The sequence below is a fragment of the Moschus berezovskii genome, chromosome 19 (assembly GCF_049115385.1).
Source record: "Moschus berezovskii isolate FMDL1 chromosome 19, NW_MosBer_1.0, whole genome shotgun sequence".
Classification (NCBI taxonomy): domain Eukaryota; kingdom Metazoa; phylum Chordata; class Mammalia; order Artiodactyla; family Moschidae; genus Moschus; species Moschus berezovskii.
Window position 1 is genome coordinate 56,032,295 of NC_142478.1, and position 24,185 is coordinate 56,056,479.

At 39.3% G+C, this 24,185-nt stretch overlaps 1 protein-coding gene across 2 annotated transcripts in view; it reads right to left on the minus strand.

The window, feature by feature from the left end:
• Positions 1-211: 211 nt before the first annotated feature.
• The window catches only part of KNTC1 (kinetochore associated 1), a 101,852-nt gene continuing 77,878 nt past the window's right edge, over positions 212-24,185 (minus strand). For both annotated transcript variants that reach the window (XM_055405701.2, XM_055405700.2), the window contains exons 44-64: positions 23,287-23,494; positions 21,788-21,877; positions 19,995-20,166; positions 19,854-19,912; positions 19,507-19,723; positions 18,299-18,372; positions 17,067-17,277; positions 16,841-16,950; positions 14,463-14,509; positions 12,990-13,068; positions 11,072-11,190; positions 10,558-10,693; positions 9,813-9,908; positions 9,375-9,431; positions 6,641-6,695; positions 6,263-6,326; positions 5,772-5,901; positions 4,604-4,693; positions 3,988-4,133; positions 2,867-2,957; positions 212-1,736 (exon numbers count right to left, since the gene is read on the minus strand). In XM_055405701.2, coding sequence (XP_055261676.2) covers positions 1,719-1,736; positions 2,867-2,957; positions 3,988-4,133; positions 4,604-4,693; positions 5,772-5,901; positions 6,263-6,326; positions 6,641-6,695; positions 9,375-9,431; positions 9,813-9,908; positions 10,558-10,693; positions 11,072-11,190; positions 12,990-13,068; positions 14,463-14,509; positions 16,841-16,950; positions 17,067-17,277; positions 18,299-18,372; positions 19,507-19,723; positions 19,854-19,912; positions 19,995-20,166; positions 21,788-21,877; positions 23,287-23,494 — 2,269 coding nt within the window. In that variant the 3' untranslated portion in view covers positions 212-1,718. The remainder of the gene's footprint in view (positions 1,737-2,866; positions 2,958-3,987; positions 4,134-4,603; positions 4,694-5,771; positions 5,902-6,262; positions 6,327-6,640; positions 6,696-9,374; positions 9,432-9,812; positions 9,909-10,557; positions 10,694-11,071; positions 11,191-12,989; positions 13,069-14,462; positions 14,510-16,840; positions 16,951-17,066; positions 17,278-18,298; positions 18,373-19,506; positions 19,724-19,853; positions 19,913-19,994; positions 20,167-21,787; positions 21,878-23,286; positions 23,495-24,185) is intronic.

The following is a 24,185-nucleotide window of genomic DNA, read 5'->3' on the forward strand; positions in this document are numbered from 1 at the left end:
GACTGCTGACGAAGTGGGAACGGTCATTTCCATTTGTTACGTTCTAGTGCCACCACATGACCCTTTTGTTCCTTGCACATTTATGCCCAAGAGTAACAATCACAGGCTCTACTTGTGCGCTCAGCCTTATCATTACAGTTTTCTTAAGGATTAATCACATAGATGCTAAAGAAATACAAACGGAAATACTGAGACACTATTTTCACTGATCAAATTAGCAAAAAGTTTTAATAAGAAAAACTGCCCACCTTTTGGGAGGATGCAGTAAAGGAGACATCTATTTCTGGTAGGAATAGGGTTTTGTGAAGACCTTTGGAAATCACAGTAGGTGATGGAGCCGGGGGGGGTCAAACCCAGACTTGTAATTTATCCAAAACCTGTGTTCTTAATCATATTACATTGACTTTCCTATACAGAAATATTTTTCTTGAAAAGCCAAACAAAGGCAAATGAATTCTAGTATTATCAGCTTCAGTTTATTCACAAGTAGAACCAAAAGAGGTGTGATTAACATTTCTGTGTGCTGGGTACTGATGCAGGTTTTCAGCTTCACGCAGCCCTTCCAGCCAGCTTCCTTCCTGTCCTGTCAGGGGCTTCCAGCCTGCAGCCTTCATCTCTCAGGCTCCTTGCCAGATGGCTTCTGTTTAGTTCTGTCATTTCTTGGCACAGGCACGGGAATTAGAAGGTTGCTGAAAGCAAAGTGCTGCTGTTTTTTTCCCCTACCGGAGGGGGCTTGGCAGTGCAGCACTAGCAGAGGATGACCAAGGACTGCATGGGCAGCAGTGCCGGGGGAGGAGGCTCAGTCTCTGAAACAGCGGCACCCCCGGCTCAGAGCCAAAACAGCTTCTTTTTTTTCCACTTTATGTGCTGCTGCGGGATCTTAGTTCCCGGACCAAGGATGGAAGCTGAACCCCCTGCATGGGAAGTGTTGCGTCTTCACCACTGGACCGCCAGGGAAGTCCCCAAAGGCAGGTTCTGATGTTAGGCTAATAGCCCCTTCCCTTCGGCTTCTCCAGTGCCCCTTCTTCATCTCCTTTTTGCCTTTCAGTCCTCTGGACACCTTTGTAATCAGTTCCTGACACTCAATCCTTCTCTGCTTCAACTATCTAGAGTGGTTTCTATACATCTGGCTGGCCACTGAAGGATATGGGCGGCAGCAAAGATTATAGACATATTTACTCAAATGATTATCAGTTAAAAAGATATTCTGGGACTTCTCTGATGGTCCAGTGGTTAAGACTTCACCTTCCAATGCAGGCGACACAGGTTTGATCCCTGACGGGTGAGCTAATATCCCACATGCCTTGTGGCCAAGAAACCAAAACATAAATCAGAAATGATATTGTGACAAATTCAATAAAGACTTCAAAAAAAAAAAGAGAGACTGATATTCTTATTTACAAAGTGGAAGAGAAGGATGTAAGCAGTTGCTTTACTTATGGGGAGAGTAAAATGCTTTTCTTCATATAGAGTACAAAAAAACTGATAGAGTCTCTACAAGTTATGCACGTGACTGGCAAGGAAAAGATTTATTAATTTGGGACATGAGTTGTTTATGAGGCAGTTCTGCTGTTATTAAGCATCTTAGTTATCACTTCTCGGGGAACATTTGACAATAGCTATTGCACACAGACTGCACAATTTAAAAACTGTAATAAACAGTGTCAGTTATTAACAGATTCCAAACTTCTTGTTCTTCGTGAAAAAACTTTGATCTGTTAGGATCCATTAAACATCTAAATGGGAAGAAACACAAGCATTTTTGTGAGTGTCAGTGTTTTAAATAGAAAATGGTTTGATAAACTACAGAAAAGACTTAACTATGTTGCCAAAAATCTATGTATGAGGTTATTTTGCATTTTAGACAACTATGATCAGAGAAAAACAGATATATTTTAAGGGCCACAAACTTGTCTCCTGAATCAATACTCTCCCCTTTTGAAAAAAGTAATCTTATGGCATTGATCACAATAGACTGGAAGTGAACAAAGGAAGTTACTAATGGATGTTAGCAAAACGTAGGCTGAATATTTTAATATGTTTGATCAGGACCAAGGGAAGAAAAAAACCACAATAACCTAGTTATGTTTACTAAAACTACCAAAACATGATCAAAATGAAAAATTTTACCTTATACTTAAGTTCAGAACAAGAGTAAAAATGATTTATGTGCGGTTTTTATACACAAAAGCGTTTGGAAGAATGCACACCAACATGTTAACAGTGATCTTATCTCTGGTTACTGAGATTTCAGGTGATCAGTTTTTTTGTTATTATTATTTTTTCTCCTCCAGATTTTTGTTTTTCTATATTGGACATATATGTCTTAGCTAATTAAAGAAAAAGAAATAAAAGCCATTGAAACTCCAGCACAACATTAATCAATGCGCTTTGAAATTCAGTTTGGTGGTCCAGTAGTTAGGACTCTGCACTTGCACTCCCATGGGCTGGGGGTTCAGTCCCTCAGTGGGGAACTAAGATCCCACAAGCTTCGAGGTGCAGCCAAATAAGTAAATATAATAAAACTTGGTTTGTCACCTGCCCCTGTATTAAAAACAAGACTCCACAAGGAGCCGTGATTCTGGAGAGCACCTGAGAGGCTGGGAGGGCCAGATCTGAAAACTGCAGGCCACGCAGGCACAGCAGCTGGCTTGAGGCCACACAGCTGCTTCCTGGCACAAACGAGAGTGGAACCGAGGCCTCTCGATTCGAGTCTGGGACTCTCTCACACAAAAAGTGAAATGTAAAAATACAGGCAGCTGCACATAAAAACACATTTATCTCCAGAACAGGCTGGCTCAAATATCAAGACCCTAGAGACAGAAATGGTGTCAGGTTAAAACCCAGTAACTCGGGCCAGATTTACCTTCAGAGTTTCACAGGGAGTGGTGCCTGGTGGTATGGGCTTCCCACAATGCTTGTAATATTCAGTTATGAAGACTGAAGCATCATCTAAACTATGAAACCAAAAAGAAGAAGGACATGAGGAAAACGTGGGGGTGACATGTAGGTCTGCCATCTTGACTATGGCAATGGCTTCACAGGTGTACACCAAGATTTATCAAATGACACACCTGAAGTACGTGCAGCTTAGTATATATATCAACGTTACCTCAAAAAATACTGCTTATTCGTAAATGACAACCTGTAATTATGGCTCGATCACAAGTGGTGAACAAGCAGAAAGAGATCCATGGCATGGGACTTCCCTGGCGATCCAGTGGCTTAGGCTTCATGCTCCCAATGCAGGGGACGAGGGTTTGATCCCTGGAAAGGGAACTAAGATCCCACATGCTGATCCCGCATGCCACAGCTAAAGATCCTGTATGCTGCAACTAAGACCCGGCACAGCCAAATTAAAAAAGAAAGAAAAATTTAAAAAAGAAAAAGAAATCCACGGCGTGGTACTGAGAGAGAGACAATTCCCAGGGATCAGCACAGTTAGACCAAACAAACATAGGGATGGATCCGGAAATATTTCAGTCCTGATTGAGCTCTCTCTTTCTTCAGTGCCAACTCATTCTGCCCTTTTTAATTTCCAAATCTGCTCCCAACACCATCCCAAGGGATACTATTTCTAAACTTGTGGGTACTGGAAAATTAGATAAGCTTAGCAAAAACGATGTTATATAAAGTTGTCGATGCCTCTAGTCAAGTGTCTAAGGAGTAAAGTTGTAATGTTGGGTTTTAGAGCAGGAACGTGAGATGCCTATTTTGGGATTTCAGGCAGCTTAATTAATTGTCTGATTCCAAGTTTATGTTCCAAGAGACTGGGTTACAAAACAGCTACTTGTGAGTATTGTTAGCAGTATGGTATACATAACGTAGTGATGCCACAGTTTGATATTCAGAGCCTTTAATTACAACCAAATAGCTTTATAATTATTTGGTATCTTCCTCCAAAGTAAAGATAAATTTTAGGATATTCTACATTGAGTTTCGTTTTTTTTACATTAAGTTGTTTTTTAAAAAAATTTATCAACTTACCTTAACTCATCTGCCAAATAGTTTACAAGTTCAGTGATGTTGTTGGTATTCATCATGTGTGATTTCAACACTGGGAAGTATTTTGTCTTTGCCAAAATCCCAAACTCCTTCTTATCTATGATATTTTTCAGCACCAGACTTCTAATCTATAGAGTAACAGGTATCATCATATTCAAAATGTGTTAAATGCCACACTGTCTCCTTCAATACCAAAGCATTTCTGACAATTAGATGTTAAATTATCACTGCATTGTGACTAAGCCACCCTTTTGAGGGAGTGGGCTGGGGGGGGTGCGCCTTTGGCCCATTTCAGCATACAGTGAATAAATTAAAAGTTGTTGTTGTTAAGCACTTCAGGATTTTTTTTGAGGAAAATCTGTTCACAATGACAGGCATTGAAGGCTACAGATTTTCCACTGTGCATGGAAGTAAACAGGACACCCAGGGTCTCTGACTTTTAAAAATTTACTGAGGCTTTAATGAAAGTGACGTAATTGTATACATTAACAAACAGATGGAGATGGTGAGCTTTCAGCTTAATCCTGGTTTGGGAAAAATTGATTACCTCCTAATAACAAATTTTTCATAACAAAAGGGAGAGGAAACTGCCACTTACTTGATGTGAAAACCCTGCCAACTGGCCAGTATTCATATGCTCCTCTAATTGCTGCAAAATGATCTGAGGGTCACACGAGCCCAGAAAATTCTGGAGAAAAAAAAAATCAAAATATAATTAATAGGAAAGTATAATCACTACTAATTTCTGTCAAACCTGGAAGGTTTTCGTATTTACATTTGAAATATCTTAAAGCGTATCTAGTACAGAAAAAAGACCACCTCTATCAACAACAAAAAAAATCACTGAAGTAAGGAAAAAGCATTTTACAAATACCTATTTCAATAGCAAAGAGCTGTTGAATAAACATTTTGTCATCCTAAGTGCCAGAAGGAATCTATTTAAATACTAAAACTCTGAAAAGCATCAACAGATGAGTTTAAGACTAGTCAAAAGAGAACAAAGTCAAGGACAGGCACAGATGGCTTTGAAAAAAAAATGAAACGAATAGAGCAAGTGACAAATAAAAAATATGTGTGTTCATTTATATAGATCTTTATGAACTGGCTTATCTACCCATGGGGAAATCATTGTAAAACAGTTCAAAATGCTTTATTCTATTTATTCTATAGTATAAAGGGGATGGGAGCTATTTTTAAAAGTTGTGTCCTCAGAATGCTCACGGTGCCTTTGTTAGACACCCACACACAACCTGACTTTTCTATTTTCCACGACTAATCACCAAGTCAAGCTGCATGCAAGCCATCTTCCTCTAGTTTGTTTTTGTTGCCACCACCCTCCTGTGGGCACTTACCCCCTCAAGCTTCCCTGCCTAGTCACGAGGCTGTTGTACGTGCATCAAGTGAGATGAATTTCTATCCAAATGCAAGAGCTTCCCAGGAGTTTTACTTCTTGCTCCCTCTCTCTTCTATCAAGCCCAAGTGGATTACTTCCTTCTAAATACCGCCTGAGCATGTCACTGTGCACTTGCAGGAAAACTCACCGTTCTCCACTGATAGAGAATAAGGTCCAAACTCCTCTTAAGGTTTTCTAAGATGAGCCTTCATCTATCTTTCAGTCATACCTCCCACTAGACCCAGACACAAACCTTCTATCCTACTCATGCTTTACGGGTTTGAAGAAAAGAAAGTGCAGTCTTTGGCAGGGGACATGCATTGTGAGACCTTCCACCTCCTTGGCAGCCCCAGATGAGTAATTTGCCCGATACCTTTATTTCCTGGTGCCTTTTTTCTGAGTGGGGCATGAGCATTAGACACGCTAATGCAAAAGCCGGAAGCTCTAACTGGACATACTGTCTGGCCACTCTGATCATGTCGAGGTCATCTGAAACTGGACATCTTCAAGAGAGTATGTTAATTAGTTAATAACTTGTCGGATTCAAGTCTATACATGTCGAGCAACAAATACTTAAAGACTCAAAATCTATGACGTAACTATATGATTTACAGTAGTCACAAAAGGTACCCTCTATTTACATTAAAACTAGGTACAAATTTTAGAGAATGAATATAAGTTCATTAGCTGCACTGCACAAAGAAAATAGACACTGTAAAAATAACAGAGGTGTTTTATTTTTATTTTCAATCAAGTGGTGTGCTAAACTTCCTAGGAAAAAGGCATTACTCATAAGTTGCGTTTGTTAGAAAGGAATTTTATAAGCAACAAATTTGATTTGGGGGTAGGAAAAACACTACTTACTCTAGAACAGCAATGAGACTCTCACAACAATCTGACAGCTGACTGGGGCTTAAAGGACAAGAGGCTGAAAATAAAAAGCAACAATAATGTGTTTAGGAACTTCCCTGGTGGTCCACCAGTTAAGACTTTGCCTTCCAATGTAGGCGACACAGGTTTGAACCCTGGTTGGGGAGCTAAGATTCCCCCCAGGCCTTGTGGCCAAAAAACCAAAACATAAAAAACAGAAGCAATATTGTAACAAATTCAAGAAAGACTTTTAAAATGGTCCACACTAAAAAAAAATACACACACACAAAGGAACCAAAACAAACCCAATAATGTGTCTATATACAAAACTACAAAAGGCTACTGTCAACATTTCAGGGGACAGAAAAATACCTGAAAGTAGAGGTATCTGAACCACACACTGCCAAGCTCTGCTGAAGTAGGGAACCTGTGGAAACACGTGTATTAAACAACTCATGTCTGGGATCTTATGAACTCTGTTTTGCAGTAACAGAACTATATACATTTAGAGCTTATATTCTTGATGTTAAGACCAAAATCTTAAGTTGCTAGCTCCCTGTTCTAGATCATCAAGATTCTAGAATATTCCTCATACTATATATTTTAGGATATTAACACATAATCCTGGCTGATTTATTATTATTGTTTTTTGCTCCGCAAAATACCCTCTGCTTTATATTTTAAAAAACTGAAATATAGTTGATTTATAACATTAGTTTTAGGTATGCAACATAGTGACTCAGTATTTTTACAGATTTTCCTCCACTAAAGGTTATTATAAGATAATGGTTATAATTCCCTATGCTATGTAATATGTCCATCAGTTCAGTTCAGTTCAGTCGCTCAGTCATGTCCGACTCTTTGCGACCCCATGAATCACAGCACGCCAGGCCTCTCTGTCCATCACCAACTCCCGGAGTTCACTCAAACTCATGTCCATCGAGTCGGTGATGCCATCCAGCCATCTCATTCTCTGTCGTCCCCGTCTCCTCCCGCCCCCAATCCTTCCTAGCATCAGACTCTTTTCCAGTGAGTCAACTCGTCGCATGAGGTGGCCAAAGTATTGGAGTTTCAGCTTTAGCATCAGTCCTTCCAATGAACACCCAGGACTGATCTCCTTTAGAATGGACTGGTTGGATCTCCTTGCAGTCCAAGGGACTCTCAAGGGTCTTCTCCAGCACCACGGTTCAAAAGCATCAATTCTTCAGCGCTCAGCTTTCTTCACAGTCCAACTCTCACATCCATACATGACCACGGGAAAAACCATAGCCTTGACTAAATGGACCTTTGTTGGTAAAGTAATGTCTCTGCTTTTTAATATGCTATCTAGGTTGGTCATAACTTTCCTTCCAAGGAGTAAGCGTCTTTTAATTTCCTGGCTGCAATCAGCATCTGTAGTGATTTTGGAGCCCAAAAAATTAAAGTCTGACACTGTTTCCACTGTTTCTCCACCTATTTCCCATGAAGTGATGGGACCAGATGCCATGATCTTCGTTTTCTGAATGTTGAGCTTCATGCTGTTTATCTATTTTTATTTATTTATTTTGGTTGTACTGGGTCTTAGATGCAGCATGAAAGATCTCCGATCTTCACTGTGCAAGTGAACTCTTAATTGTGGCATTTAGTTCCAACCAGGGATTGAACCGAGGCCCCTTGCATTCGAAGTGCAGCCTTAGCCACTAGATCACCAAGGAAGTCCTGTTTATCTGTTTTATACATAGTAGTTCTATCTTTTAATTCTATATTCTTAATTTGCCACTCCCCCTTTCTTTCTGGTAATCACTTCTTCGTATTCTCTATCTGTGAGTCTGTGAATACACTGCTGCTGCTAAGTCACTTTAGCCATGTCCGACTCTGTGTGACCCCATAGACAGAAGCCCACCAGGCTCACCCGTCCCTGGGATTCTCCAGGCAAGAACATTGGAGTGGGTTGCCATTTCCGTCTCCAATGTGTGAAAGTGAAAAGTGAAAGTGAAGTTGCTCAGTCGTGTCCGACCCTTAGTGACCCCACGGACTGCACCTACCAGGCTCCTCCATCCATGGGATTTTCTAAAGCCACTTAATTGTATACTTTAAAAGGGTAAATTTTACGTGTGAATTATAGCTCAATAAAAAATGAGATCTGTACTTGCTAATAGGAAACAATCTCTAAGACACTATCGTTACATGGAAAAAAACACTTCATCTGTAATGTGATTTAATTTATATGTACAAAAATGGATATACACACACACACAATATACACACACACGTATACATACACCTGTTTATATGACAACAGGAAAACTCCAGAAGAGAACAAAGGAAACTGGGAACAGTAGTCACTCCTGGGGAGATTATGAAAGGAAGTGGTAAAGGAAAATTTTCACGTTTTACTTAGCATATGTTCTTATTAAACTAAGAATAAAATATGTATTTCTGGTGGGCTACAGTCCGTAGGGTCACAAAGAGTCAGACATGACTGGACTAAAGTGACTCAGCACTCACATATTATATATGTATTACACATAGGTACAGTGATTGTACATGTGAACAACACGTGAAATTCAGAAAAGATGAATAAGACAGGGTTTCTGACTTTAGGAATCTTCAGAGTCCAAGATGGGTAGTCACATGTGTGATTAAAATAATTTATACCAGGACTTTCCTGGTGTCTGGTGGTTAAGAATCCACATTGCAATGCAAGGGACGGGTTATATCTCTGATCAGGGAACTAAGATCCCACATGCTGCAGGGTAACTAAGCCCAAATGCCACAACTACTGAGCCCAAATGCCGCAATGAAGACCTGATGCAGCCAAATAAATAAGTAAATAAATATTTTAAAAATAAATAAATTATACCATGACCAGTGTGACAGCTGAGCCCATGTGTTTTAAGGGCATAAATGGAGATGTGATTCATGAGGCCTAGAGGACTAGGGGAAGTGATGTCTTGGGGAAGGCAAAGTCCGAGCTGAGTGTTCCTGGTCCAGGCACCATTTTAATGGAACAGCACCCCACAGCTTCACTGAAGAACTGACTACTTAATCCAGGGTACCTGTGAGTCACAAGATCAGTGAGTCTGAAGATTAAATTCTATAAAATTTATTTTAGAAAACTACATACCTGCCACAGAGGATAGATGCTAGATATGGCTGTTAAAACCTTCCTTAGATAAGGAATCTGAAAAAATGAAACAGAAAAGTTCTGAAGATTACCCAAATGGAATATTCTGAAGTCCAAACTAGGAGTCTCAAACTTTCACAAAGAATATCAGGAAAATGTATCTTCTCTGAGGATCGCCAGAGAAGGTCACCTATAAATCCACAAACATCAAAAGACGTCAGGGAATATTCTGTTTGTTTCTAATGAAATTTATGTCAGTTTTGAGACTGCACTTTCTCTGGCCTCATGCCACATTCTTTAAGGTGGGCATGAACCAAATGAGAGTGAACATTTTCCACGTACATCTGTTCAGTAACAAGTATCAGTGCAAAATGTTTAGGAGATGCTGCGCGAAATCTTTAAAATATACTGCAGTCTAGGACACTGAGCTTTACTTACCATATTGAAGCCAAGAAGCTTTTGCAAGAGTCCATTCCAAAGCTGCAGGTCATAGATTTTGTATTCTAAACAAAGCTCAGTCACCAACTTTACAGCCTGAAGCAGGGGGAAAAAAAAATCATACTGTTTCAAGACATCAGTAAATTCAACCATCTTTGGAAAAGGTAGGATAGCTGAAGACAAAATATGCTTACAGCCAACCTGTGTCTACTGTCTAATTTCAATGAAGACCCTCATCTATCTAGGGAAAGAAAAAAAAATTATTTTTCTTTCTCAATGTTATAGACTCACAAACAGCATCTCAGGCTCCTCCTCCTCCCCGCTTTGTTTCTTGTGTCCTAGAACAGTTTGCCTGTTGGCCCCATATCTTTCCTGCCCTGGGTTCCAACTGCCTCAGAGACTGAACTCCCACTGGTAACTGGAAGGAAGAGGAATAAAACTTCCTGCACAAGGACAGTCTGCCTAGGTGAGGACAGACAGGCTTGGGAGGGATTAAAAAAGTGTTCCCCCCACCACCCTGCCCTGGTAGGAAGGGATGGTTTCAGGCCTTAGGCTTTTGGGAGAAGTAAGGTGACTTCCAAGTTGCCATGTCACCTACAGGAGAGGAAAACAGGAAAGCTCTCAGAGCAGCAGACCTGTTCAGGAATCAAGGGTTTCTTTGGATCTGTCTTTCAGGGATCTGAGTGGTGGCAGGCAGCATCTGAGTGGATGGAGGCTGCCACCGCAGGTAAATCGGTGTACTTACCATGGATTCGTGGCTGTGGTTTTTCCAAAGACCCTTAATCATTCCTTCTTTAGGGCTGCTGCAAAATAATTCATATGTGATGGGGATATTCAGCGCCTCAAATGATGCCAGAAAAGTTATACATTTCAAGTAAGATCTGGAAAACAGAGGCAGGAAATGGGAATCTCCTCACTAGCCACATTTATGTTTAAAATACAAGCCAACATTTAGAAATATTGGATTGGTCTATTACATGTCTGTTTTAGGCTCCTAAGATATAGGCAAGAAATATCAGAATGAAATCAACTGGAGGAAGATGAAGAAAACACTCAGTTTCTAAATGTCTCAAAGATTCAAGAGAAACAAGATGCTCTTCAGGGCCTGTCTCCTCTCTGCCAGAACAAGGACACTCAAGGCAAGAGCACCTTGTTGACACAGCCCCTCTAATGTAATCTTCTGAACTAAGAGGCTTAATAGTTATGGTTCCAAAGAGTGACCCGTTTTCTATTAATACAATTTAAAAAATTTCACTTACTTTACTTCTTCGATGGATTTTTTGAAAAGAGATTCTATAGTTTCCTTGTCAGCCAAATAGAGGAGACACTGCAGGGCTCGAGTTCTGTGGGCAAAAGTGAGCTGGTGCATCCTGAGCATCTGTAAGACCAGAAGAGGTTTCAGAGCTGCACCTGTGGGTTTTAGTTGGGTAACTGAGCTTCAATCTAGGTGACATGAGCCATGTTGGTTTTAAAAGATTAAAGCCAGGAATTCTCTGGCAGTCTAGTGGTTAGGACTCTGCACTTTCACTGCCCAGGGCTCAGGTTCAATACCTTTTGGGGGAACTAAGATCCCTCAAGCCATGTGCATGGCCAAATTAGAAAAAAAAAGAAAGATTAAAGTTTATGTTTGCCCTTGGGGGAGGGGGTTCAGTGGTTCTCAAATTGTGTTCCATGGGACCCTGCCTGGGGGCTGAAGGGTTCCTCACAGTCTTTCAGAGAGAACAGGGTGAGAACCACTTTCATAATAATACCATGATGGACTCTACCATTTACACTTTGTTAATACCGGTTGGCCAAAAAGTTCAGGTTAGGTTTTTCCACAAGATGTTATTTAACATCTTATGGGAAAACTTGAACAAACTTTTTGACCAACCCAATATCTGCACTCATGATGCAAAAGCACTGGTTGGTAAACGGTAGGAACACCCAACTGCTGTGACAGCCACTGCATTCTTCACATTTTCAGTATTGAAAACAAGAGAGATATCCACTTAAGAGGGTTCTTGATGAAACAGTAAAAATTAATTTTATTAAACTTCAACTCCTGAATATATAACTGAGTTCACATTTGCATACATATTATTAATTAATCAAAATGTATTCATTAATGTCTACGTGACACAACAGGAAGTACACATAAACACAACGTGGTGTGATGATTTTCTCTGCGAAAAGCACTTGTATGACTGATCTGGGAGCTGAACCTGGTACTTTTTCAAGGAATATCATTTTTACTTACTTGCCAGGATAACTATCAGATAAACTAATATGCAAAAGAAAGGGATTTCCCTCCCACTGCTTGTCATCAAGGACAAACGATCAGCATCTTAGCCTTTCCCTCTTTCTTCCTTCTATCCTTTGACCTACATCTTTCCTTTCCCTCAGCTCCAACTGCCTCAGAGAGCACTTTTTTTTTTGACCACGTCTTGTGGCTTGTGGGATCTCAGCTCCCACAAGTGCCTTCGGCACTGAGAGCGTGGAGCGCTAACCTCTGGACTGCCGGGAAAGTTCCCCAGAGAGCATTCCTATACAGACAGGCCTGAAGGTCAAAGAAGTCACATTCTTTTAGGGATAAGGGGAAGTTCTGACTAGTTAAAGAGTTTAGTGGGGAGGGGGTGTGACAGCTCAGGCAGGGCTTGGAGACCAGGGTGGAGACTTCTCTCAGGCCTGCTGGTTGGGGGTCCCTTGTATTAGGAATGTGACTGGGGAGTTTCCCTGGTGGCTCAGACAGTAAAGAGTCTGCCTGCAATGCAGGAGAACTGGGTTCAATCCCTGGGTCGGGAAGATCCCCTGAAGAAGGAAATGGCAACCCACTCCAGTATTCTTCCCTGGGAAATCTCATGGACAGAGGAGCCTGGCAGGCTGCAGTCCATGGAATCGCAAAGAATCAGACACTACTGAGTGACTAACACTGGACCAGGGTGTTAGGACAGTGAACGTGGATAACCTGTGGGAACTGTCAACAGTTGCACCACTCAGTTTGCAAAACAGGATGTTTCTGCAGCCAGCACTAAATGGAGCTCATCAGATACTACAAACCTCATCTACAGAGTAAGACCTAGTTAGAGTAAGTACAAGAAAGCATTATCTTAGTAATCTGTCAATAGTAAATACGCGGGGAAAAAAATGTTAAGTTTAGATACAAAGATGAGTTTTAACCAAGTTTTCAGAACTTACGGTTGTGGCTGATGTTGCAAAGATGAACAGCATTCTTGAACTGTAATCAATTGGACGAGACAGAAGGAGATACAGGACTCTGAAAAAATATTTTATTACATTTAGCTTTTAATTTAGTGACTGATTAGCAAAACAAGAGACATGTTTTATTATCCATTAAAAAAACAGCATCAGACAGCCCAAACAAAGGCCTGAATGGCTATGGGTCAAGGCCACTGTTTACTTTCCTCCTTAAAGGATGCTTAATCTGTTCTTGGGTTCCTTCACAGCTAAAGAAGATAATAAAGACACAAAAGATAGGCCTCACTCTTCTCATCTAGGAAATGGCTAAGCAACCTCTGATAGTTTAAATCTCTCTGGTTAAGAAACTAACACAAACCATAGCTGCAAAGTACACTGAACGCTACTATACATGGAAACTTGTATTTTAGTTCCCAGGACCTTGTTAGTGGCATGTTTTAACCTCGGAACTCAGAGGCTGCCTCCCCCCCGGCCCCCAAGAGAAGGGCAAGATGGATCAGGCAAACTGGAGGAAGAAGGGATAGAGATTCCAGTGGGAAAAGACAGGAAGTTATGAAATTGCCATGAATTACTCTCTGGGATCTCCATCTTGGGAGTTTTCTCTATGAACTATTCCCCCTAAGCCTTTCCGTGTTGGCTGCTTTAGTCAGATGCTCCAGGAGCTTCCTCTTGCTCAGACAAAGGTGTTCTTGCTCTTGAAGGACTAAGCAAGGACGAGGGAGTGCCCAGAGGGAAGAAGAGCCTGGAGGGGGTACTAGACCAGTTCTGCCCAGATCAGGAGAAATTCTTTTCTGGGGTTTATCTTCCTATATCCCCTCTCACTATCAGATCTCCAGGGCTGCTGTAGGGTGTAGAGCTTCATGAGTAACCCGACCTATTGACACTTCTGGCCTACACCAAAATGGCTAGAAGCTGGCATGCATGCCACCACTCCCTCTCCCATGCCTAAGCCAAGCATCATTAATGGATTACCATGTTTTCTGATTTGAGCACCAATTAGAGTCTGCTCAAGAGAGCAAGCCATTACTAATCAGACTTATAGTACATGACACCAACGTGCCTTTCTGGAAGTCTCAGTCTTAGGTTAGAAGTGAAAAAGGAATCCTGGTGGCCCATATCTGAACCAGCCTAGCTCGACAGGGACAGAGAACACGTACAAGTCTGGGGTCAGAGTCCTGACTACAGAAGAGTTTTCCTTTGCTCACAGTACATTCTCTGCTAAATGTACGAACTCACAGAGGATTCAGAAACTCTGGATCTTGGTTGTTTCTTATTTGACTGGAGATATTTGAACACACTCATAGTCATGTGTCAATGAACTGATTCTTCTCAGAGGTTTTCTGATCCAAGTTATACTAAGAAAGCCTTTTTTAAAACCATTAGTTTTAAAATCATTGGTAAGATTCCCATTGGGCAACAGGGAGTAGACAAATATAAGTAAAGGAAGAATACCTTCGTAGCGTTTCATCTTCTTGAAGTTCAAACAATTCTGAGGGTGTCTTTGAAAAAGTGGATAAACAAGTTAAAAACAGAAGAAAATTGATTGACTACAGACTTTCATCATACTACTTATGAAAGTCTATTAAATGAAAAAGTCCAACGTGCAAAATTATATTTACAGGAGGGGGTGCGGTGCAGTGGCAGAGTACCTGCTTAGTGTACACAAGACCTGGGGTTCAACGCCCAGCATCTCCATGTTTAATGACAACAAAGGAAAAAAAAAGATTTGTAAAACAATTACATTTACAGATAAGAGAATGAGAAGATTCTTGCTTTAAAAATGGGTTGACTTAAATTCATTTGGTCAACAAATACATACTGAGTGCTTACCATGCACCAGGCATAATTCTGGGCACATGGGTTCCCTGAGTGAACAAAACAAATGTTCCTGTCCTCCTGGAGTTTACATTCATTGGGTAATTTTTAAAAGGAAAGGACTCGGAATAGTATGAGTTGTCTATTAATTCAGTATATATTTATGGGGACTTACACAGAAATGCATTAGGTGCACTAGGTGTATAAACACAGTTTCTAGTCTCACAAGGATTTCAGTTTAGTGTTCCAGATTTACGCATAAGTTAAAAGATGGGGGTTTGAGTGTCAACCATAGATTCTATGTGGCCTGGATATGCTTCTAACTCTTCTGTTTCCACTGATACATGCTCTTGGTAAATACTTAAAAAATACTCGTTAAATTGAATTACAAGTGATATAAAAACCATGAGTTGAAAAGTTAATGTCACATCAGTTATACTATTTGTTTGCAAATACATTTTTTCCCAATGATACCTGCCTAGGTGAACAGAAGAATTACAGAATCTCCTTAATTAAGTTCTGCCTGAAAACTCAGAAGAAACCGTGCAGAAAATTTTGCATTTGGATTGCTGAATATCATTACAAGTTTAGATGTTAAATTATTTCTAAAAAACTGACATTATGTGTCTTCTTACATGATACACTGAAGAGAACATATCACCTATAGAATATTGTTGCTAAAAATCCATAACTTGAATCTAATCATGAGAAACATCAGAAACATAAATCCAGAATGAGACATTCTGCAAACCAAAGAGTCTGCACCCTCCAAAAAAGACAAAGTCTCAGCACAGGTAAAAGAGTCAAGTAAGAATCATCAATACAGACTAAGTCAGGGCTATGGGTGGTGCAGGGAGGAATGTGGAGAAGAGCAGGATATTACACTGTCTCAAAACACCTCCCTTAGTAACTACAAAAGGAAACATAGTAACTGTGTCTGAGAGAAGCAGACAACAGTGTAACCAAGTTATCTAAAATCACATCCTCTATTTGGGCAAAGAGGCATCACATGCCTCTAAACCTCATACCCTGGGAAGGACACCCTATCATCCAGGTAACATACTGCCCAAAATGCAAAACTCCAGTCTTCTCATGAGGACACAGGAAAGCCCAAGGGGAGGGGCCGCTGACAAAATAACGAACCTGAACTGTTAAAAAATGTCAGTGTCATGAAAGACAGAAAAGTTACGGAACTGTTCTAGAGTGAAAGAAATTACAGACATGACAAATACAACACATAATCCCGGATTAGATCCTGGTCTCAGAGAAAGTTACTATAAAGAACATTATTGGCACAACTGGTTAAACTGTAACATGGACCATAAATTAAAGTATGCAAACATATACATATATGTATTTTATCAATACTGTATCAAAATTGTGTCTGATTTTTATAACTATACAGTGGTTCAATAAGAGAAAAATATTTTGCTCTTTGAATTACACACCTAATTATTAAGGGTAAAGGGGCATGACACATGGAATTTACTCTCAAAGGGTTCGGAAAAATGTTATGGGTAAATATAGGGAGAATGACGAAGCAGATGTGGCAAAATGTTTAAAAACTGACAGATCTGGGTGGAAGATACACAGCTAATTCTTTTGTACTATTCTTGCAACTTTTCTGTACCTTTAAAATTATTTTGAAATAGAAAATAATCATATAAGCCTAAAGTCTAAGCATAGGCCACTTCTATTATATAACAGTTCATCTGAAATCATCAACTAAAAGGAAGAATGTATCAACTATACTTTGATTAAAAAAATACTGGCAAGTTAAAAAAGAAAAGACAGATTAGCTGCAAAATAATATTTAAAGGAAAAGAAAAAGTAAACAACTTCATTAAAACTCATAGGATAACAGAAGGTATTAATAAAATGCTCAAATGTTCCTTCTTCTAAGATTCTGTGCTTCTAATGAGAAGTCATATCATGGTGAGACAAATAATTACCCTCCTCTCTGAGAAGACGCCATTGGCTCATACTTAACAGACACCATCAAAGCAAGCACTTACTTCACCAGGTTTGGTGGACGGGCACAGCCATTTTTCCAACAACATGTCCCAGACTTTTTCCAAATTAATTTCATTAACTTCAGCTATTTCTTTAGCAGCTGTGTGAATATCTAAGATATTCAAGATAAAGAATTAAAAAGAGAACCCCAAGTTTTCAATGCAAGATACCAGGGAATCAAAAGGATAATTCTCCTTGGATGAAAAGATACAAAAATTTTGCCCTCACCAGGATAATCTTTCCCAGATGAATTCTGAATTCTTTGATTTATGCTGGGATGTTCGTACAGACTGACAATGAGATGTACTGGTTTTCCGATCACTCTTAAATACTCTGCAGTGTTCAGCTTGTGAGCTATGAGCACAGCTTCTGTGCCTGATCGCCGGTACTGAACATGAAGCTTCTTCAACAGAGCTTCAGCTTTTTCACGTGTCTCATCCTTTTAAAAAATTCCAAGCAAAGAGAAACTTGTTTTCTAAATCTTCAGTGAGACTAAGAATCCATCTTTATCAATCAAGGTCCCTTCCTGTCTTAGTGACAACCTTAGTATCTACACCAAGCCTCATCTTCTTTCTCCAGTTTAGGTCTCCAACCCTTGAAAATATATATCACCAGGGTGGGCTGAAAAGGGATGCTAGAGAGCACAACTTAAATTAAAAAGAAAGTGGACTCTGATAACCCAGAGAGGTGAGATGAGGGCAGGAGAGGGAGGTTCAAGAAGGAGGGGCTATCTGTATACTATGGCTGATTCTCACTGTGGTATAGCAGAAACCAACACAGTGTTGTAAAGCAAGTATCATCCAATTAAAAATAAGTTTTAAAAAAGAAATAGAAATGTGAACCTTAAAAAAAAAAAAGCAGAGCCTGCACCCTAATGCTCATAACAGCATTATTTATAATAGCAAAGATATAGAAGCAACCGAAGTGTCCACTGAGAGATAAACGGCTACAGAAGATACAGTGTGTGATGTGTGTGTGTGTGTATATATATGAAGGAATACTACTCAGCCATAAGAAAAGAATGAAGTTTTGCCATTTGCAACAACATGGACAGACCTGTAGGGTACTATGCTTAGTGAAATAAGTGAGACAGAGAAAGACAAATATTGTAGGATGTCATCACTTATCTGTGGAATCTAAAAAATACAGATGAGTATATATGCAAAACAGAAATAGACTCATAGATAGAGAAAACAAACTAGTGCTAATCAGTAGGGAGAGGAAAGCTGGGAGGGGTACAAGAATAAGAGGCATGAACTACTATGAATAAAGTCAATAAGCTGCAAGAATATACTGTACAGCACAGAATATAGCCCAATATTTTATAATAACTATAAACGGAGTATAACCTATGAAACCTTTGAATCAGTATGCTGCACACCTGAAACTAATATTGTAAATCAGCTATACTTCAATGTAAGAAAGAAAGAGGAGCCTTCCATCTTACAGTTCAGACACACCTGAGATGGGATATTCTGAAGCCACCTCTCAGCTAAATACAGGCAGAATTTCAAACTGGACATCTTGAAGGAACCTAAAGAGATAAAGAAAAGACTTAAAAGAAAATCATAATCCTTTCAAGACAATATATTTTAGTCAAATAAGCCAGTTTTAAAACAACAGAAAGGCATACTCATAGAAAAAAAACCAATTTAAACAGGACAGAAGGAGACAAAGTAGGAAGCACAGTCCCCAGAGGGCCATCTCTTCAGCTTCTATTCCCATTCCCTAGACCTCTACATTCCTCCAGAAGTTCTCTGTGTGCAAGTGTGCATGCGTGTGTACAAGCGTTTTACCCCAAATGGGATAAGATCACATATGGAGCATAATCTGCTGTTCTCACTAAATATTTATCTTGGGTATCTTTCCAAATCAGCTACACAGTACTCTATTCTATGAGTACTCTTTATTTTTTTTAACCAGTTTTTGACAAATGAGCATTTAAAAAAATTACTTATTTTCGACTTTTGTTACAACTGAAAACATGGCAATAAGTGTTTGTGTACCTGTTTGGCCATGTGACAGTGTCTAACGATTCGTTACAGAAAGTACGTATGATTGGACATGAGAGGGTACGAGTTTATACTCAAGTTGAGCAGTGCCTCTGGCACTGAGCCCCAAGCAAGCAACACTGCATCTTGCTTAGTTCACTGGTGCCTCTTTTTTTTTAATGTATTTATTTAGCTGCTCCAAGTCTTAGCTGTGGCAGGCAGAATCTTTAGTTGTGACGTTTGAACTCTTAGTTGCAGCATGTGGGCTCTTAGTTCCTTGACCAGGGATTGAACCCAAACCCCCTGCCACTGGGAGCACAGTCCTAGCCACTGGACCACCAGGGAAGTCCCCTCACTGGTGCCTCTTTAACATATGACAGTGCTACAAGTGAGGATGGGGGAAATATATTTATTTTTATAAAAAATATTTTTTAGCCATGACACGCAACATGTGGGATCTTAACTCCCTGACCAGGGATCAAACTCCCGCTGCACTGGAAGCATGGAATCTTAACCACTGGACCACCAGTGCAGTCCCATACATTTCTGAGCTATCATACTTCTTCTCCTTAAAAGAAACGGAAGGAAATGAAAGAAGCATTATTTCTTTTTTTTTATAAGTTACAAAAAACAACACAGCCAACCATTTGAAGCTCAATTAAAGGAAGAATCCATACCTTCTGGGACATCCTGGGCAAGACTGATGGCGATGGCTACGGCCCACTCTGGGTTAACTATGGACAACAGGTAGGATTCGATGGTTTGAGTGATCCTGGCTATCTCCTTGTTAATCAGTGTTGAGGATTTACCCTGTGTTAACTGCAGGAGCTTGGGCTTCAGCTTTTTTTCAAAAACGTGTTTGGCTGTAGACACATACAGAGTGTCCAAAGAGAACTTCAAAGAAAGGAAAAGTTATATGACTGACTTATATGCTCACTTTTATGGGTTTTACATAAATTTTTCTGCAGAGGGGCTGAAAGAATTACAGAACAAAGATACGACTTTCACAGTTTTAACCCATTACCTTCATTAATTTAGAAACTAAGAGCAAGGTTGGGAAGGATTCTTCACTGAGTTCTGTAGCTGGAAAGGAAAAAAAGTATGATTTACCTATGGAAAAGGTTTTGGCTATTCAGTACTATTCAAAAGAGGTTAATGAACATACAGAGAATTTTCCAGAAGCTCTGTGCTGTGCCAAAGAATATTAGGTGAAAAGGCAGTCTGGTTTGGGCAGCTGATGGCAAAGTTATGACGTGCTCCAACATATACTGATGTTCTAGGTCCACTGGGGGAGAAATTCTTCTGTATGACTTCAAGTGTTTCAGAAGACTTAGTGCCTGTATTAAAATAAAAAGGTTTTTTCCTGTGAGATTAAATGAATCCTTAAGTGTTTTCTGTCTAGTTCTATACCATCATAGGATTCCATTCCTGGGACAGTCTCTCCTCAAAAAGATGATCAAAACCTTTTGTAGTTTTACCTTTAAAACTATTATACTATTCTTCTAAACCATAACTTTAGTGATTATTAAAGAAATTACACTAATTTCCACTGGAAATTAAACCACCGCAATGCTGCTGCTGGCGGGATGTCTTATACTCTAGAGTTCAAAGTTCTCTATACCCTCTTCAAATAGTTTTAGATGTATCTTAAAAATACTTGATTTCACTCTAAGTACATAGGCAGTAGATCTAAAATGAATCCTCTATGTCCTCCCTTATGGCTTCCATAGCTTCCCAGGTGGCTCAGTGATAGGTAATATGCCTGAGAATGCAGAAGACACGGGTTTGACCCCAGGGTCAGGAAAATCTGCTGGAGAAGGAAATGGTAAACCACTCTAGTATTCTTGCCTGAAAAATCCCAAGAACAGAGGAGCCTGGTGGGTTACACTACATGGGGTCACAAAAAGTTGGACAGGACTGAGCAACTGTGCACACATGCATCTTCTAAGTTTACATCTTATATTTTTGGGGCGTGTATAACTTTTTTTTTTGGCCATACCTAAGGGCTTGCAGGATCTTAGCTCCCCAACCAGAAATTGAACCCTGGCAGTGAATGTGCTGCATTCTAACCACTGGAATGCCTGGGAAATCCTTAGAGCTTGTACTACTTTTTAAATCAACCCATTTTCTTTTGATTTTTAAAAGCTAATTTAAGAAAATATATAAGCTCCTATGACCAAAATTTGTAAAAGAATAGGAAGTTACTAAAAAAAGTTAGTTGCTTAGTCGTGTCGCCCTCTTTGAGACCCCATGAACTGTAGCTCTCAGGCTCCTCTGTCCATGGGACTCTCCAGGCAAGAACACTGGAGTGGGTAGCCATTCCCTTCTCCAGGGAATCTTCCCAACTCAGGGATAGAACCTGGGTCTCCTGCATTGCAGGCAGATTCTTTACCATCTGAGTCACCAGGGAGCAAGCCTAGTAAGTTACTGCAAGTACTCAAATAGAATTGAGTCCAGGACCTACCTAATATAGAAAGCTAAATCTGATTCTGGGTCTTACATGCTTTGGGATTTTTTGCCAGATGACAAGTATTTTTGCCTTAATTCTTCTAAATCAGTCTTTTAGTGGCTTTGTACTTTGGGCGAGTTTTAAATTGCCCCAGTAGAGCAAAAACTGGATTAAGATAGAACATGGAGAGGGGACTTCTCTAGTGGTTAAGACTTTGTACTAGACTCTGCACTTCCAAAGCAAGGGGTGCAAAGTCGATCCCTAGTTGGGGAACTAAGATCCTACATGCCACGAGGCGTGGCCAAAAAATAAAATAAAATAAGATAAAACATGGAGAATAAAAAACTCTTTTTATTCTGTATCCCTTTAAAGAAAAGGAAATAGAGTAAAAAAAATGTACAGCTTCAAGGGAGCTCAGAACAGTTCAGAAAGACACCAAATAACAGTCATTTTAAAAAATGATCTACATTAAAAACATAATTTTAAAATCTAGGATATATTTGTTATACCTGATTAATATTAATGTTGGTTATCTTCTCATCAGCTCTTTCTATGACTTTCAGGAAGACTTCAATCATCTCATAGTCATAGGGATCCAACTGCATAAAAACAAAAATACATCAAAACTGAAGATGTTGCTAGGCTGGTTGATAATGCCAGTTATGTTCATTGGCACAGATTACAAATGTAACACCTCACTGCACTACCGTATTAAATTAGATTATTCTTTTAAAAAATGAACTAACATTTTCTCATCTCTAAAATCAACTCTTAGAATAAATACATGTGCTTTAAAACGTCTTGAAAGCTCTTTTTTAAAAAAACCTCTATGAGGCAAAGTTGGTTGAATAAAGAAAAATGTTCTTAAGGGACTAAAAACCTAGAAAAATAAACATATCAAAATTTTACAATTTTATAAGATTTTTAAATTAAAATTCTATTTCTGTCTTTTACGATGAGAAAATTACAATAGGATAAAACTGACCTTTTCTTGGAAATGACATAATTAAAAGTGTGGGCCTCCAAGTAAAACCTTTTCAAAGGACTTCATTCCAGCTATAACCACATACAAGCTACAAAAACTAGCTGGGTGATATCTATATATGCTTATAAAAAGAAAGGAAATATTTCCTTTGTTCCGTTTCTGCCCACATACCATTACTTAAAAAAAACAATTTAAATGCCAACTAAATTCACATGAATAATAACACTGAACAAAGTGGGAAGATGATTTCTATAGAACCTATAAGTTTTGAGCTAGTCTATATTATTTTTGGCTGAATTACAGACAAAACTTTAACTGAAGTATTTCCTGTAGTCATATAATTTTATTTCCCCATCCATCCACTTTCATTCCCCTATCAAACTACCCCTTGACCTCAAAGCTCCAATTCTCAGAAGATCTCCTAAAAAAAAACAAAAACAGACAAGAGCACAAATATGTGTATATGAAGATATTCCTTGTAACAACTTAGAGTAATTAAAATTTGCAAACAATGTAAAAGTACATTCATAAAAGCCTGGTTAAACACAGGATGTTTCATCCACAGAGTGGAATAATACATACATATCTACCAAAAATGGGAGAGATGTCTATTTATTGACATGTAAAATATGTTAAATGAAAAAAAGAGAGTAAAAGGATAGTATATTTAGTCTAAGATCTAAGATATCTACGGAACTATTAACTTTTTATCTATAGGAGTGGGATTATAGGGAAATTTACTTTTTGATTTATACCCTTCTCTGTAGTTTGATCTTTTTCAGAGAATCTGTGCTATTTTTAAAAGTCTGGAAAAAAAGGGCTATCTTTATTTTGAGGGGAAAAAAGACAGGAAAAGTGCTATATTAAATTATAATAAGAAAACAGAAATCTAAAATTTTCTGAAGATACTTCACAAAAAAATATAGGACTTACTTTTCCAATTTGTTACCATATATATCTGATTATTAAGGGTAGGAGGGGTGTTTGAAATGACCCGATGCATTCATCTCGCCATTCATCTACCTTATGCAGTAATCCACTAAGACTGATGACCAAATCTTTTGTGCTCGTCAGTAAAGGAACCATTTCGAGGGCTTTGGCCAGGAGTTTGGAACGCTGCTGCTCTGTGGATCCTGTGTTCACGTCTCCCTGGCTCTGGCTGGCATTCGTGTTGTGGAGAAGTGTTTCAATGAACAGCTGAAGGGCCGCATCAGCATCCAGCTGAAACGTGCTGAAATGAGTATTCAGTTACACATGAATCTCCCAGAATGCATGCCTTTCTAGACAGAGCTTCTCACAGAAAACTCAGGTTTATATACGACAATTTTAAAGTCATTCCCTGAAATTCTAAAGGTCATCTAAATTTATTCAGTGGGACTGCCTGAGGCAAAAGAGTCACTGTCAACCAAAGAAAAATCACCAACGCCATGTGAGCATAAAGATGGTGAAATGAGCCTGACAAAATTAGAGCTCTTTAAATTTCACAAAAGAAGTCAATACCAGAAAACAAAAGGCAAAAATCTACCAGTTTCAATTAAAAAAGAAGAGAGAGTATGTGTACCTCATTCTGGCTTTGCAGCAGTCCAAACTGAAGAATGGCAGAGTTTTGTTACATTGGTGTACAGGTAAATCAGAGCAACTTAGAGCTATGAGTAGCCTCCAGTTCCTGACTTGCCAAGTCCTGGATGGTGACAGCAAGGGACAACACTCCCCACCATCCACAAGGACAAAGAACTAGATCCCTGTCTGGTGAGGAAGGGCACTCAGCAGCCTCATTATCAAGAACTCAAGATTCCACTCATCTGTCACAAACTGGGTGAGGGTTACAGCATCCGTGGTGTTTTAGAAATGATCACTTATTATCTGACCTTGCACAGGGCACCTGATAGGGGTATGTTCACTAATACGTAAACTGGTGATAA